This window comes from Pleurodeles waltl, chromosome 1_1 (genome assembly GCF_031143425.1).
Source record: "Pleurodeles waltl isolate 20211129_DDA chromosome 1_1, aPleWal1.hap1.20221129, whole genome shotgun sequence".
NCBI lineage: Eukaryota > Metazoa > Chordata > Amphibia > Caudata > Salamandridae > Pleurodeles > Pleurodeles waltl.
Window position 1 is genome coordinate 283280855 of NC_090436.1, and position 15660 is coordinate 283296514.

Sequence of the window (15660 nt, forward strand, 5' to 3'; positions counted from 1 at the left end):
CTAAGCTCTCCACTGACAGGTGGCTGAGCTGCTTTAGGGGCAACTTTGGGGTCCTGGCACCCCTCTTGCTGTCTAGAGTGGGGGGCTACCACCTCCTATGGCAGACACCCTCCTTCCACTCTCCCTTCTGTCAGTGCAGGGGCAACACCCTGCATCTGGACAGCTGCCTGACTACTCAGGACTTCCTTGGGGTCAGGGGAAGCCTCACCAGTGCCAACTCTGGGCTCCCCCCCTACTGGGGCAGAAGGCCTTTGGCTCCCTGGAACTCTCTTTAAGAGTGGCCTACCCTTCCTTTTCTTCTTTCCTTTTCTTGGGGACCCCGTCTCCTAACTGTAGGGACTGACTCCCCAGGACTTTGGGTTGGGGGGGCGCCCTGGGCGACCGCCCCATCTGGGACCAGACCCACCTCTGGGAGGTCATTGCCCAGGATACAATCTAGGGTGAGGTCAGCACTGACTACCACCCTAAACCAGTCAAGGATACCCTCCCTCTCTAGGGGCACTATGGCTACAGGTTTGGTGGTGACCTCCCCTGTGGCTATCCTGACTTTCCTTGTCTCTCCTGGGACATACATGTCTGGGGTCACTAACCGGTCACTCACTATAGTGTGACTGGCACAGGTGTCTCTCAGGCCAGTGGTAGGGATCCCATTCAAATGAATGGGGTGGAAGTGCCTACTTCCACCCTCAGGGATCACCAGCTTACCATCTGGTCCTGTCTCCCAGCTCAATGCTAGGAGGACTTCATCATCTGAGGAGTCCTCCTCCATGGCTACACTGGACAGCCCAGTGCTAACCACCTTCTTTGAACAGGCTGCATCTCCTCTGAAGTGACCTGTCTGCTGACAGTCAAAGCAAGCCCTACTGTCCAAGAGCTTTTTTAACCCTGGGTCTCCCTGTCTCTGCTTGTCAGAGTGGGAATGGGATTTACTCTCCTCCTTCTTAGGGTTCTGGGGTACAGAGGGAGTCTCTGTGGTGGTCTTACCACCTCCCTACTTAGGTTTTTGGGGACCTGACCCCCCCTTCTTGGAGTCTCCCCCCTGGGACTTGACAACCACCCTGGTTCTCAACCACTCATCAGCTGCCTCCCCTAGCTCTCTAGGGTTGGTCTGCTTAGAGTCCACTAGATGCTGGCGTAACCTTTCTTGGGTACAATTGGTCAAGATGTGCTCTCTCATGATCAGATTGTATAACCCCTCATAAGTATTTACTTTGTTACCAATAATCCAGCCCTCTAGTGCCTTTAGTGAGGTGTCTACAAAGTCAACCCAAGACTGGGTACTGACCTTCTGGGTGTCCCTGAACTTCATTCTATACTGCTCTGGAGTCAGACCAAACTTCTTGGTTAAGCACCTCTTCATACTAGGGTACGAATCTGCCTCCTCCCCCCTTAAGGTCAGAAGCCTATCCCTCCCTGAGTTGGGGACCAACTCCCACAAAAGGGAACCCCAGTATTGAGGCCTAACCCTTCTCATTTGGAGTGCCCTCTCAAAGGCCTCCAACCACTTGTCTATATCATCCCCCTCTACATAAGCAGGAACCACCCCCTTGGGTAATCTGGGGCAAACTCCCCCACCCATGGACACCTCAACTTCTCTGTCGCTGCCACCATCTCTTTTCTCTTTCTTTGCCCACTTTTTCTTTTCTAGGGCCAGCTTGTCTGCTTCCAAAGCTATGTATGCTAGCTGGGCCTCCAGCTCTCTTTCCCTGATGGATGGGTTCTCTCCTCCTGAAGGGACCCCCTTCCCACCACTAGCTTTGGGTCTGCCCCTAGTGACTGTATGTACTGAGGACCGTTCTTCCTCATCCTCACTTAGGCTCAGATGCCCTCCCTCCCCTGAGTGGTTAGAGCTAGCATCCTCCCCTGTTTCTCCCTCCTCTGGAGTTTCCCCTGGGTCTACCTCTTGGGCCTCAGCCCATGCTGTCAGGGATTTGATCAGGACTTGCTTCCTGAGGTCAGTGGTTGCAGGCAACCCTCTTTCAGTACACAACCCCCTAAGCTGGACTACTGTCAGTGTGGGTAGGCTAGCCAGATCAAGCTCCATGGTTCCCTAGTTTTGTGTCAACAAAAACTTTTTGCAAAAATTGGAAACAATAATTTAGAAAAATTACAAAAATTCAATGATAGAAATTAATCCAAATTAAAAATGTAATTGTTTTTTTTTTTTTTAAACAATTTTTGCACTAAGACAATTTAAAGGATTTTTAATTTGTTTTACTTAAAACTGTAACGTGATACTGAACACAAGTACAGGATCCCACAGCTGCCACCAAAAATGTTGGAAAATGGGTTGCTGGTAAGGGCAGGTAGGTACCTACACCTAGCAACAAGCCACTAACCTCCACTTAGGTCCAGTTAGGTCTCAGTAAATTAACCCCAGCTCAACCCTTGGTAGCTTGGCAACGAGCGTCAAGGCTTAACTTAGGAGACAGTGTGTAAAGCATTCAAATATCACAAAACAGTAATTAAATAAAACACAGGAAACAGTTTAAAAATCCAAAACCAATTTATAAAAATAGTTTATATTTTTATCTTTAAAATGACACAAAAACGAATAAAATCGGATAAAGGGAACCGGAGATATGAATTTTTAAAGAATTAATATTTTTCTAGCGCTTGAAACAAAAAGCGCCAATCGGGTCATCTGGTTGCACCTCGACCGGGGTAAAGTCAAAGTTTCAGGCCGACCGCGATGGAGCCCTGCTCGGCTACAGGTCGCGGGAGGCCTCGGTTAAAAAGTTACCTTCTGACTTAATCTTTATTTTGAAGATTTTCTTCAGCAGGACGAACCTGCCAGTCCTATCCGACCTCCTGGAGCCCTTCTCCGGATACGCGATGCTGGAATCCTCGGTGGAGATTTTTACCTTCGGACTTAGTCGTTTTTTCGAGGTGAAAATCCTTTGACCGGGGTAAACCTGGATCTTGATCCGACGTCCATGGAGCCCTTCTCGGATACGATGGCTGGGAGGTCCCGGTCAACTTTTTACCTTCGGACTTAGTCTCTTTTTCAGAGATTTTTCTTTACCGGGACGAACCACCAAGTCAGGCCGGGTCGCGGTTGAGGGAAGCTGGCTAGAATTTCCGCGGCGGGTCGGTCCCTCTATGGAGCTTTTTTACAAAAATTCTCAAATCTTCTCCAAACTTCTGGGGCTTCACCCAGATGTCCTTTTAAGGTTCTTTTTGGGTCCACAGCTCACCCCAAGGGTCCAGAAGTTCTGAGATGGTCCTTGGGGGGTGCGGACTACAACTCCCAGAATGCACCTGGCGCAAACTCCTTTTTGGCCACTGGGCAGTGGTCAGCTGGTCGCTTTCTTCAGGATTTGGTGCAGGGGACTCTGGTTAGCAATTTTTCACCTGTAGCAAACAGGGAGTCCCTCCTTGAACCAGTTGAAGCCAGGCAAAGTCCTTCTTGTGGTGAAGCCCAAGTGTGCAGCTGGTGCAGTCCTTCTGAGTGCAGGTTCCAGGTGCAGGCCAGGGGTCCAGCAGGGCAGTCCTTCTTCTCCTTTAGTTCTTTTCTTGTTGAAATCTGGTGGGGATCTGGGGTGTGGGTGCAGGTCTGCCAGTTTTATCCTTGCTCCTGGGTGAAAAGCAGGGGGGTCCTGGTTCTCCAATCAGGTACAGGGGTGTCCCCCTGTGATGACCACTTCCTGGGAAGTGTGGCAAAAATCCATCCCAGTGGGCAACATTCTCTAAAAATCCATCATGGCTGAATCTGATTTTTGGAGGTTACATCTGGCTGAGCCCACCCACTGGTGTGGCTAAAAATCATAAACACACCCCTCTCCTGCCCTCTCCTAATCTAATCAAGGGGGCACCTAGTTGTCTGGGGTTGCAGGATGTGGGGGTGTTGCTGGTTGCTCCAAATGTCCTTCTCTGCCTTTGAAGACCAGTTTGGCAGCCCTCCCCCTTCCTGCCTCACCATCTGCTGAGGGGAGATTCTCTCCCACAGACACATTCCTTTGTGTGAAGCCAGGCCACTTCACACCTCATCAAGGCAGCTTGGCTAAGCTGCTGCACCCTGGCCAATCAGAGCACAGCAGCAAAAACAATGCAGGGCTGAAATTGGCAACTTTTTAGGTAAAGTCTAAAACTTTTTACCTGAACAAGTTATATTAAATCCAACAACTGGAAGTTGGGGGATTTATTACAACAATTAATTTGATACCAAATTCTTGGTATGCACATTTAAGGAGACTTTAAAATGTAAAATAAAGTCTCCCCATTCTAGCCTATGAAGGCCGTTTACTTCAATGAGGGAAAAACGAATTTGGCTGTTTTTACCTCACCAGGGTTTATAAATCTATTTTTATAAAGTCCCTGCTTATAGTTACATGACACCCAGCCCTAGGGGCACATAGGGCACACCTTAGGGGTGACTTATATGTAAAAATAAGGTAGTTTAAGACTTTGGAACTACTTTTAATTCCAAAGTCGAATTTGCATATAACTTTAATTTAAAAGCAGCCAGCAAGGCAGGCCTGCCTTTAAAATGACACTGGGCACCTCAGCAGTGCACCTATGGGTGCACCACCTATGCTGTGGTCCCTAAACCTACATGCCCTACCATATACTAGGGACATATAGGTAGGTTAACTTAGCCAATTATAATTAGCCTAATTTGCATATCCATTTTACACAGAGCACAGGCCCTGGGACTGGTTAGCAGTACCCAGGGCACCATCAGAGTCAGGAAAACACCAGCATAAAGTGGAAAATGGGGGCAAAAAGTTAGGGGGCCTCTGCAATCAGCCCTGTTTTCTCACACAAGCCCCCCCCAGCCCAAACGCCCAGGAGACTCAGCCCAACCCTGGGAGAGTCTTCCTGGCTTGTTAGGCGGGGAAGACAGTGAAGAAAACTGGCTGTCCCTTTGCAGGGCCTACTCTGCCTTACATCCTCCTGTCATGGTCACTCCCTCTGGGTAGTGAAGCCATCCCAACAGTGAAAGGACCCATCTCAATTTGAAACTTCCCTCTAGGGGGGTCTTCCTCATCTCTCTCTGCCAACTTGGGTAGTGAGGTGCCCACCTCCCCTACTCCTAACTTTGCTAGGGCAACACCTAGCTTACGCAAAGAGGTCACCCAACACTTGAGCAACCCCACCATGACCAACAGGGTCAGGGGGCCTACTTTGCTATTGGCCCTGGGGTCTGCCTCCCAGGCCAAGTACAGTGCTGCCAGGAAGGCTAGCACCCAGCAGAGGCTACTGACAGCTGTCAGTACCCAGAACCACACCTTAAGCTCTCCACTGACAGGTGGCTGAGCTGCTTTAGGGGCAACTTTGGGGTCCTGGCACCCCTCTTGCTGTCTAGAGTGGGGGGCTACCACCTCCTGTGGCAGACACCCTCCTTCCACTCTCCCTTCTGTCAGTGCAGGGGCAACACCCTGCATCTGGACAGCTGCCTGACTACTCAGGACTTCCTTGGGGTCAGGGGAAGCCTCACCAGTGCCAACTCTGGGCTCCCCCCCTACTGGGGCAGAAGGCCTTTGGCTCCCTGGAACTCTCTTTAAGAGTGGCCTACCCTTCCTTTTCTTCTTTCCTTTTCTTGGGGACCCCTGTCTCCTAACTGTAGTGACTGACTCCCCAGGACTTTGGGTTGGGGGGGCGCCCTGGGCGACCGCCCCATCTGGGACCAGACCCACCTCTGGGAGGTCATTGCCCAGGATACAATCTAGGGTGAGGTCAGCACTGACTACCACCCTAAACCAGTCAAGGATACCCTCCCTCTCTAGGGGCACTATGGCTACAGGTTTGGTGGTGACCTCCCCTGTGGCTATCCTGACTTTCCTTGTCTCTCCTGGGACATACATGTCTGGGGTCACTAACCGGCCACTCACTATAGTGTGACTGGCACAGGTGTCTCTCAGGCCAGTGGTAGGGATCCCATTCACCTGAATGGGGTGGAAGTGCCTACTTCCACCCTCAGGGATCACCAGCTTACCATCTGGTCCTGTCTCCCAGCTCAATGCTAGGAGGACTTCATCATCTGAGGAGTCCTCCTCCATGGCTACACTGGACAGCCCAGTGCTAACCACCTTCTTTGAACAGGCTGCATCTCCTCTGAAGTGACCTGTCTGCTGACAGTCAAAGCAAGCCCTACTGTCCAAGAGCTTTTTTAACCCTGGGTCTCCCTGTCTCTGCTTGTCAGAGTGGGAATGGGATTTACTCTCCTCCTTCTTAGGGTTCTGGGGTACAGAGGGAGTCTCTGTGGTGGGCTTACCACCTCCCTCCTTAGGTTTTTGGGGACCTGACCCCCCCTTCTTGGAGTCTCCCCCCTGGGACTTGACAACCACCCTGGTCCTCAACCACTCATCAGCTGCCTCCCCTAGCTCTCTAGGGTTGGTCTGCTTAGAGTCCACTAGATGCTGGCGTAACCTTTCTTGGGTACAATTGGTCAAGATGTGCTCTCTCATGATCAGATTGTATAACCCCTCATAAGTATTTACTTTGTTACCAATAATCCAGCCCTCTAGTGCCTTTAGTGAGGTGTCTACAAAGTCAACCCAAGACTGGGTACTGACCTTCTGGGTGTCCCTGAACTTCATTCTATACTGCTCTGGAGTTAGACCAAACTTCTTGGTTAAGCACCTCTTCATACTAGGGTACGAATCTGCCTCCTCCCCCCTTAAGGTCAGAAGCCTATCCCTCCCTGAGTTGGGGACCAACTCCCACAAAAGGGAACCCCAGTATTGAGGCCTAACCCTTCTCATTTGGAGTGCCCTCTCAAAGGCCTCCAACCACTTGTCTATATCATCCCCCTCTACATAAGCAGGAACCAGCCCCTTGGGTAATCTGGGGCAAACTCCCCCAACCATGAACACCTCAACTTCTCTGTCGCTGCCACCATCTCTTTTCTCTTTCTTTGCCCACTTTTTCTTTTCTAGGGCCAGCTTGTCTGCTTCCAAAGCTATGTATGCTAGCTGGGCCTCCAGCTCTCTTTCCCTGATGGATGGGTTCTCTCCTCCTGAAGGGACCCCCTTCCCACCACTAGCTTTGGGTCTGCCCCTAGTGACTGTATGTACTGAGGACCGTTCTTCCTCATCCTCACTTAGGCTCAGATGCCCTCCCTCCCCTGAGTGGTTAGAGCTAGCATCCTCCCCTGTTTCTCCCTCCTCTGGAGCTTCCCCTGGGTCTACCTCTTGGGCCTCAGCCCATGCTGTCAGGGATTTGATCAGGACTTGCTTCCTGAGGTCAGTGGTTGCAGGCAACCCTCTTTCAGTACACAACCCCCTAAGCTGGACTACTGTCAGTGTGGGTAGGTTAGCCAGATCAAGCTCCATGGTTCCCTAGTTTTGTGTCAACAAAAACTTTTTGAAAAAATTGGAAACAATAATTTAGAAAAATTACAAAAATTCAATGATAGAAATTAATCCAAATTAAAAATGTTTTTTTTTTTTTTTTTTAAACAATTTTTGCACTAAGACAATTTAAAGGATTTTTAATTTGTTTTACTTAAAACTGTAACGTGATACTGAACACAAGTACAGGATCCCACAGCTGCCACCAAAAATGTTGGAAAATGGGTTGCTGGTAAGGGCAGGTAGGTACCTACACCTAGCAACAAGCCACTAACCTCCACTTAGGTCCAGTTAGGTCTCAGTAAATTAACCCCAGCTCAACCCTTGGTAGCTTGGCAACGAGCGTCAAGGCTTAACTTAGGAGACAGTGTGTAAAGCATTCAAATATCACAAAACAGTAATTAAATAAAACACAGGAAACAGTTTAAAAATCCAAAACCAATTTATAAAAATAGTTTATATTGTTATCTTTAAAATGACACAAAAACGAATAAAATCGGATAAAGGGAACCGGAGATATGAATTTTTAAAGAATTAATATTTTTCTAGCTCTTGAAACAAAAAGCGCCAATCGGGTCATCTGGTTGCACCTCGACCGGGGCAAAGTCAAAGTTTCAGGCCGACCGCGATGGAGCCCTGCTCGGCTACAGGTCGCGGGAGGCCTCGGTTAAAAAGTTACCTTCTGACTTAATCTTTATTTTGAAGATTTTCTTCAGCAGGACGAACCTGCCAGTCCTATCCGACCTCCTGGAGCCCTTCTCCGGATACGCGATGCTGGAATCCTCGGTGGAGATTTTTACCTTCGGACTTAGTCGTTTTTTCGAGGTGAAAATCCTTTGACCGGGGTAAACCTGGATCTTGATCCGACGTCCATGGAGCCCTTCTCGGATACGATGGCTGGGAGGTCCCGGTCAACTTTTTACCTTCGGACTTAGTCTCTTTTTCAGAGATTTTTCTTTACCGGGACGAACCACCAAGTCAGGCCGGGTCGCGGTTGAGGGAAGCTGGCTAGAATTTCCGCGGCGGGTCGGTCCCTCTATGGAGCTTTTTTACAAAAATTCGCAAATCTTCTCCAAACTTCTGGGGCTTCACCCAGATGTCCTTTTAAGGTTCTTTTTGGGTCCACAGCTCACCCCAAGGGTCCAGAAGTTCTGAGATGGTCCTTGGGGGGTGCGGACTACAACTCCCAGAATGCACCTGGCGCAAACTCCTTTTTGGCCACTGGGCAGTGGTCAGCTGGTCGCTTTCTTCAGGAGTTGGTGCAGGGGACTCTGGTTAGCAATTTTTCACCTGTAGCAAACAGGGAGTCCCTCCTTGAACCAGTTGAAGCCAGGCAAAGTCCTTCTTGTGGTGAAGCCCAAGTGTGCAGCTGGTGCAGTCCTTCTGAGTGCAGGTTCCAGGTGCAGGCCAGGGGTCCAGCAGGGCAGTCCTTCTTCTCCTTTAGTTCTTTTCTTGTTGAAATCTGGTGGGGATCTGGGGTGTGGGTGCAGGTCTGCCAGTTTTATCCTTGCTCCTGGGTGAAAAGCAGGGGGGTCCTGGTTCTCCAATCAGGTACAGGGTCGTCCCCCTGTGATGACCACTTCCTGGGAAGTGTGGCAAAAATCCATCCCAGTGGGCAACATTCTCTATAAATCCATCATGGCTGAATCTGATTTTTGGAGGTTACATCTGGCTGAGCCCACCCACTGGTGTGGCTAAAAATCATAAACACACCCCTCTCCTGCCCTCTCCTAAACTAATCAAGGGGGCACCTAGTTGTCTGGGGTTGCAGGATGTGGGGGTGTTGCTGGTTGCTCCAAATGTCCTTCTCTGCCTTTGAAGACCAGTTTGGCAGCCCTCCCCCTTCCTGCCTCACCATCTGCTGAGGGGAGATTCTCTCCCACAGGCACATTCCTTTGTGTGAAGCCAGGCCACTTCACACCTCATCAAGGCAGCTTGGCTAAGCTGCTGCACGCTGGCCAATCAGAGCACAGCAGCAAAAACAATGCAGGGCTGAAATTGGCAACTTTTTAGGTAAAGTCTAAAACTTTTTACCTGAACAAGTTATATTAAATCCAACAACTGGAAGTTGGGGGATTTATTACAACAATTAATTTGATACCAAATTCTTGGTATGCAACATTTAAGGACACTTTAAAATGTAAAATAAAGTCTCCCCATTCTAGCCTATGAAGGCCATTTACTTCAATGAGGGAAAAACGAATTTGGCTGTTTTTACCTCACCAGGGTTTATAAATCTATTTTTATAAAGTCCCTGCTTATAGTTACATGGCACCCAGCCCTAGGGGCACATAGGGCACACCTTAGGGGTGACTTATATGTAAAAATAAGGTAGTTTAAGACTTTGGAACTACTTTTAATTCCAAAGTCGAATTTGCATACAACTTTAATTTAAAAGCAGCCAGCAAGGCAGGCCTGCCTTTAAAATTACACTGGGCACCTCAGCAGTGCACCTATGGGTGCACCACCTATGCTGTGGTCCCTAAACCTACATGCCCTACCATATACTAGGGACATATAGGTAGGTTAACTTAGGCAATTATAATTAGCCTAATTTGCATATCCATTTTACACAGAGCACAGGCCCTGGGACTGGTTAGCAGTACCCAGGGCACCATCAGAGTCAGGAAAACACCAGCATAAAGTGGAAAATGGGGGCAAAAAGTTAGGGGGCCTCTGCAATCAGCCCTATTTTCTCACAAATGTCATCGGTAACAAAGTTACCCAAATTCACAACAAAATACTGACATCAAAATTACTCAAACGTGTCAAAAGACTCATATCAAAACGTGAATGCGCCTTAGTCAGTTTTCATATTTTTTAACATATGATATCTACTGATGTATTGTACAACACATTTAACACCTCCTATTAAATATTAAATCAATCATATTCAGAAAAAGAGAATGGACAGAGTTGTGAGAAAGAGAAAAGGGGGAAAATATAAAGAAGGTAATAAGACTAACTTTCATTAGTTAAACAACGCACACCTCTTAGTGTCACACATTACATCCATAGCAATCCAAACAAGAGACACCACTTTCAATCAGGTTAATCCACTGTAAAATTGCACGACTCCAAGTTCTTTACATTTGTTTTGCCATGCATTTGTAATATGAAAGAAATTGAAATGCCTTTAAAAGATCTTCCCGTTTTAGGAGTTTAATGTGTTGGTATTGTTAATTAAAATGCATTTCACTGTATCTAGTTGTTGCTGCCACTTAGCACTCAAACTATTATTATTCTTTTGCTGAAAACATGCTTATTTTTCACATTTCTTCAGTAATTCACTAACTAAGACCTTTTTGACTATTCTTGAACTTAAAAAAGTTTGCAAACAACTAAGGCCCTGATTTATACTTTTGGGTGTAAAACTGTATTAACTCAGTTTTGCACCAAAAGGTTTAGCACCGGCTTGCACCATTTCTGTGCACCAGCCGGGCACCATATTTATGGAATGGTGCAAGCCGGTGCAAAGGGTAGGCTAGAGTTTTAAAAAATTACGTTAGTCGGGTATGGCTGGCGGTATGGAAGAAGGGGTTTTTGCACCAAAAAATGGCACTAGGCTGGTTAGAGTAAAAAAAAATTACCCTAACCAGATTAGCGTCATTTTATGGCACTAAGCCTACCATGCCACATGACTCCTGCCATAGAAAAGGCAGGAGTCATGCCCACCACCGCAATGGCCAGCACAGGGGACAAGGGTGCCCTGGGCATGGCCATTGCATCCTGTGCCATGTATGGGGGCCCTATGGCACTTTAAAAAATAAAATAAAATACTTAGCTGTACTTACCTGTACTTACCTGTGCTTACCTGGGATGAAGTCTCCCATCCTCTGCTGTCCCTCTGGTGTGGGTGGTGGGGGAGACTGGGGCCTGGGGAGGGCACCTGCGGGCTTATTCCATGGTGTTCCACCACAGAAATTGGCCCACAGGTCCCCTAATGCCTGCTCTGACCCAGGCGTTAAAAAATGGGACAAAGCAAGCTTTGCACAATTTTTTGATCCCTCCTCCCTCCCATGCACCATTTTTGCACAGGAGTATAAATATGGCGTTACGGCCATAGAGTCATTTTTTGCACAGGAACGCCTACCTTGCATCTGATTAAGGCAAGGTAGGTTTCCACGTCCCAAAAATGACTTTAACTCCATAAAGTTTAAATATGGAGTTAGTTTTGCACCAAATTAGAGTAAAAAAATGACACTAATTCGGTGCAAACAGTGTATAAATATGTCTCTTAGTGTCATTTTTTCACCAATCTCTACTGGATGCATATTAGATGGTTTGATTTTAATGCAGAACTTGTTAAAAAGCAATTAAATTAATCAACTCCTAGTTAGAACGTATATGGATGGCACAACTACATATAATAAATATGTCTATGACATTGTAAGCCCACCCCCAGCTAATCGGAAAATAAAGATCGAAAGCTTGTGTGATTGAAACACTAATCATTTGTATTTTTCGTTGCACCAGGCTGGATTTTTTAAAAGGCCACTACAGGAGAAGATGGAAGAATAAACTGAGCCATCATAGAAGACAAGAAATAATGAGATGATGAACGTTCTTCAAAGCAAGTTAGCACCATGCTGACAATTTCCAAAAACCTTCTAACATATGTGCAACTCAGTCAGGGACAAATGTATAAATAAATAACTGCAGAATGTTGCTGAGGCGGAACCTATGTTTAGAGATAGTCAGGTCTCTCCTTCATAACAGAATTCTTTTGACGATAGTACGCATTTGTGTTGAGTAAGACACTGAAATATTTGTGGGTGCTGAAACGTGTAGGATGTAGGAATGCTCAGTTATTAATTTCCAGGTATCTACGCATTACTAGAAAGAGAGATAAAAGAGAGCAAATATTTCTTTTCTCCATGTTATTACACTTCTGGGACTTTTTAGCATGATACTGTGTGCACCACAAGAGAGAGAAAAAGCACAAGTTATATATCAACATTTGTACCAATATAAAATACGAGTGAAAAAAACAGACTGTTTTCTCAGTAATGGTTACATTGCAGAGGATTAGAATGCATGTCAGATCGAATATGATGAGACTGAAAACAAGGCAGAAATACCAGTGTGATTTCAATTGCTCAGAGAAATACATCATCCGGAGTAGCCATTCTGCACATTACAAGTCTCAGACACTTAATCGTGTGTTAGAACAAGTGTAACATTTATTGACCTATCTGGTACTAGACATTCGTGGGTTCTGCACCACAGGATAAGAATAGATTGATATGGACCAGCAGTAGAAGTCTAAAGGCTGAAAATGTAGATTTTGATGGCACATTCGGGCCGATTATGTGGAAATGAATGTATGCCTTATGCGAACGAAGCAATCTTCGCAGCAATCACTTGGAAATCTACTCAGAATACAGAGATAGCCGTGTATCATATTAATTAATGTCTGTGGATGAAATGCTGTCAGCAGTGCCATTTCCTGTTAAAGTGTTGTCCTGTCAATCCCCGCGGGTAGTCAGCACTGCGTGACTCTTATTTGGAACAACCGCATTTTCATTCCCCCACAGTTTCTACACGTTTTGTCAGTAAAATCGAATTCTGAAAGCCAAAGTATACCCACACATTTTAAGGCACAATCACAGGGAAACCTATTTAGTAGTTGCATGGAGTTGCGAAATATCGGGGTTGAGTCTGTGCTTTTCTGTGGTATAATATATGCTACTGCTAGACACCCTTTATGCTTTATTTAGTGCAATGCACTTTACCTCTGTGTTGTTAATTAAATCGGGATCGACCAGCTAACATTAGTGTCTTGCTGCATGGGTATAAGTCACTGTATATTTATTTTGAATTTTGCCAGCACATAATACTTACTGATTTGTCTGCACTATTTTACTAAACTAGCATGAGATATTATTTCAGGACTAATATTAGATACATGGTAGTTTCACAGGGCAAACTATGTCATACTATTCCCAATGTAAATTGCTAAAAGAGACAAAACTAAGCCCGTCATGCATAATTGTGCATCCATTTGCCTGTTTTGCGGTACGTCGGAGAATGTCCTGAAAATGTGCTTTTTGTCCATTGCTGGACAGATACAGAGCACAAAAGAATTATAGTTGAGAAGGAATAGTAAACATGGACCTGTATGTGAATTAACAAAAAACGCCAGTGCGGAAAATGATGTTTAGGAGATATTCAAGACTATGCGGAGGGCATCAAAACAATCGAAATATAAGATATAACAATTATGATTTCATAGTGAATAGTCAATTTGTAAATATTCTTTTAGTTTCAAGGGATCTCATGTGTTCGCACCAGAGTCTTGAGAATGTTTATAGTTTTGTACTTTCTGAATTAACGCCAGCTTTGCCATAAAAGTGAAAGATAACCCCATCAAACGCTTGGCTCATTTCATATTATAATCAAACAAACTGTTGCACGTTAGGTTGTCCTGATAGGGAAGGAAAAGGTAAGTGGTGCTTTTTACGGTAACGGAGCGGCATATTTATGGCCCCAGTTGCATCAAGCTTGCACCACGCAACATGTTGCATGCGTGACACAACACTTCCAGCAGATTTATGAAGCCACGACTTGCGTGGCTTCCCAGGGCAGAGTAATGCTGCATTGCGTTAATCTGGCCTGTGTTACTCTGCCCTAGGAAGGCATTCCATGGGTGTTGCTTGGGTGTTCCCACACCACTCCCATGGATTTTGACACATTCCCAGATTTCCCGTAAGAGATAAACCTGGGAATGCACCAAAATGCAATGCCTTGCCAGGGGAGGTGAAACAAGGGGAAACATCTTTATTCCTCCTTACCTCCTCTTTCTATGTGTGCTGCATTGTGCAGCGCACATAGATAGAAGAGTATGCTTTAGGGGATTGTTTTTGTGCAGGAAGGTGCCCCTTCTTGTACAAAAACAATCCTGCATGCAATGCAGGCACTTGTGCACCAGGGAGCAAGGGTGCCTGCATTGGCGGTAGGGAGCCAAAAGTAAGCCAGAGCAGGGGAAAAGGCAAGAATGTGCTGTATTGACTTAAATGTGCTGCATTCCTGCCCTTTCCCTGTCACGCAGCACAGCATGGTGACTTGCTGCGCTGCACTGCGTGACTTGGCCAAAAGTATGGCTCTTATGCTCCAAGAAACTGAGACGAGGTGAAGTGCTTACCACTTCCAGTAAATCCTGACCCACTAGAGAGCAGTATTTGCTGGGTACAGTAAATACTTCGTATTTAAAAGTTACTTGGAAAATGAGGAAGTATGTGCAACAATGGGTGCTTGCTACACCCATTTCCACATGGATCAATGTTTTTATCCCCAAGTTTTTACTGGTAAATGTTGTCAGGTTAGACTGCTGAAATTTACCAAGGAAAGATTGGGAGGGGGGTAATTAGTGCATTACCCATAATACCGGTCTCTATGCAATCTCCTGTTTGTGCAAGGATCAGGATTTAGCCCCGTAGTAGTAATCTGAGCATTACTGTCAGTTGCGCTGTAAAGAAATTGCATAAGGTACAAATGCACTGAGCTGTTCTTTTCTCACTCTGTCTGATCATTTTATATTACCATACAGTATGTAGAACATTTTTACTTGAAAACGCTTGAATATTGAAAGGCACAAGATCTTCAGAGGAACAAATAAGGGTGTGCAAATGTGGAAAGAAGTTTCTCCCTGAAATTTTGCGACTTTCATGAGGGCTTCAAAGTTAAGCCAAGAATGTTCTTCCCAAAAATACTTTGTTGATATTTTTTTTAAAGAATTTGCATATTTAGGTTACGTTTTGAAATGTTACAGACTTTGTGCAGTCATTTGTGGCTTGTCAACCACACAAACGTTTGCAAGTGAAATTAACATTTTACACCCCCCTAAAGGCAACCGTTATCAAGAAAAAGTGAGATTACTATAATATACGTGTGCAATGCAAGACACTTCAGGCCTTTTTGTACATATACTTTAGGATCAGAGTATGGTATGTTGTTTTTTACAGTGTCATATTTTTATAACAAGAGCTACTCTTTGCACCTGTACATCTGAAATCTGTAAAAATAAAATAAAAGATGAAAACAAATATGCATTAAGTCTCTGTGTACTTTGCAATAATTCCTTCTTTGCTAAAGCATCTTTAAAGCTTGAATCAGAATGGGCTGGTGTTCATACTTTCTGCTGCAGGTAGGTTCAATTAATGTTATCATAGGTATGATACGCCAGCAAGAAGTGAATTTATTGCTCTACTTGTCATATGCAGGTGCCTTATTACGGAATTTGTGGTTTGTACCATAAAGCTGTACCTCATTTAGCAGAAGCGGAGTGTGGGATCGATGCGTATCCTGTAAAGGAGCAAGGAGGTAATTGAGGGACGCACGTGAGCCAGAATATAAAGAAAACCTA

At 45.7% G+C, this 15660-nt stretch overlaps 1 protein-coding gene across 1 annotated transcript in view; it reads left to right on the plus strand.

Annotated features, from left to right (window-relative positions):
• Positions 1 to 15342, plus strand: part of ITGA1 (integrin subunit alpha 1) — a 795992-nt gene extending 780650 nt beyond the window's left edge. Inside the window, exon 30 of the mRNA XM_069221693.1 lies at positions 11772 to 15342. Coding sequence (XP_069077794.1) covers positions 11772 to 11816 — 45 coding nt within the window. The 3' untranslated portion in view covers positions 11817 to 15342. The remainder of the gene's footprint in view (positions 1 to 11771) is intronic.
• The last annotated feature ends 318 nt before the right edge of the window (positions 15343 to 15660 follow it).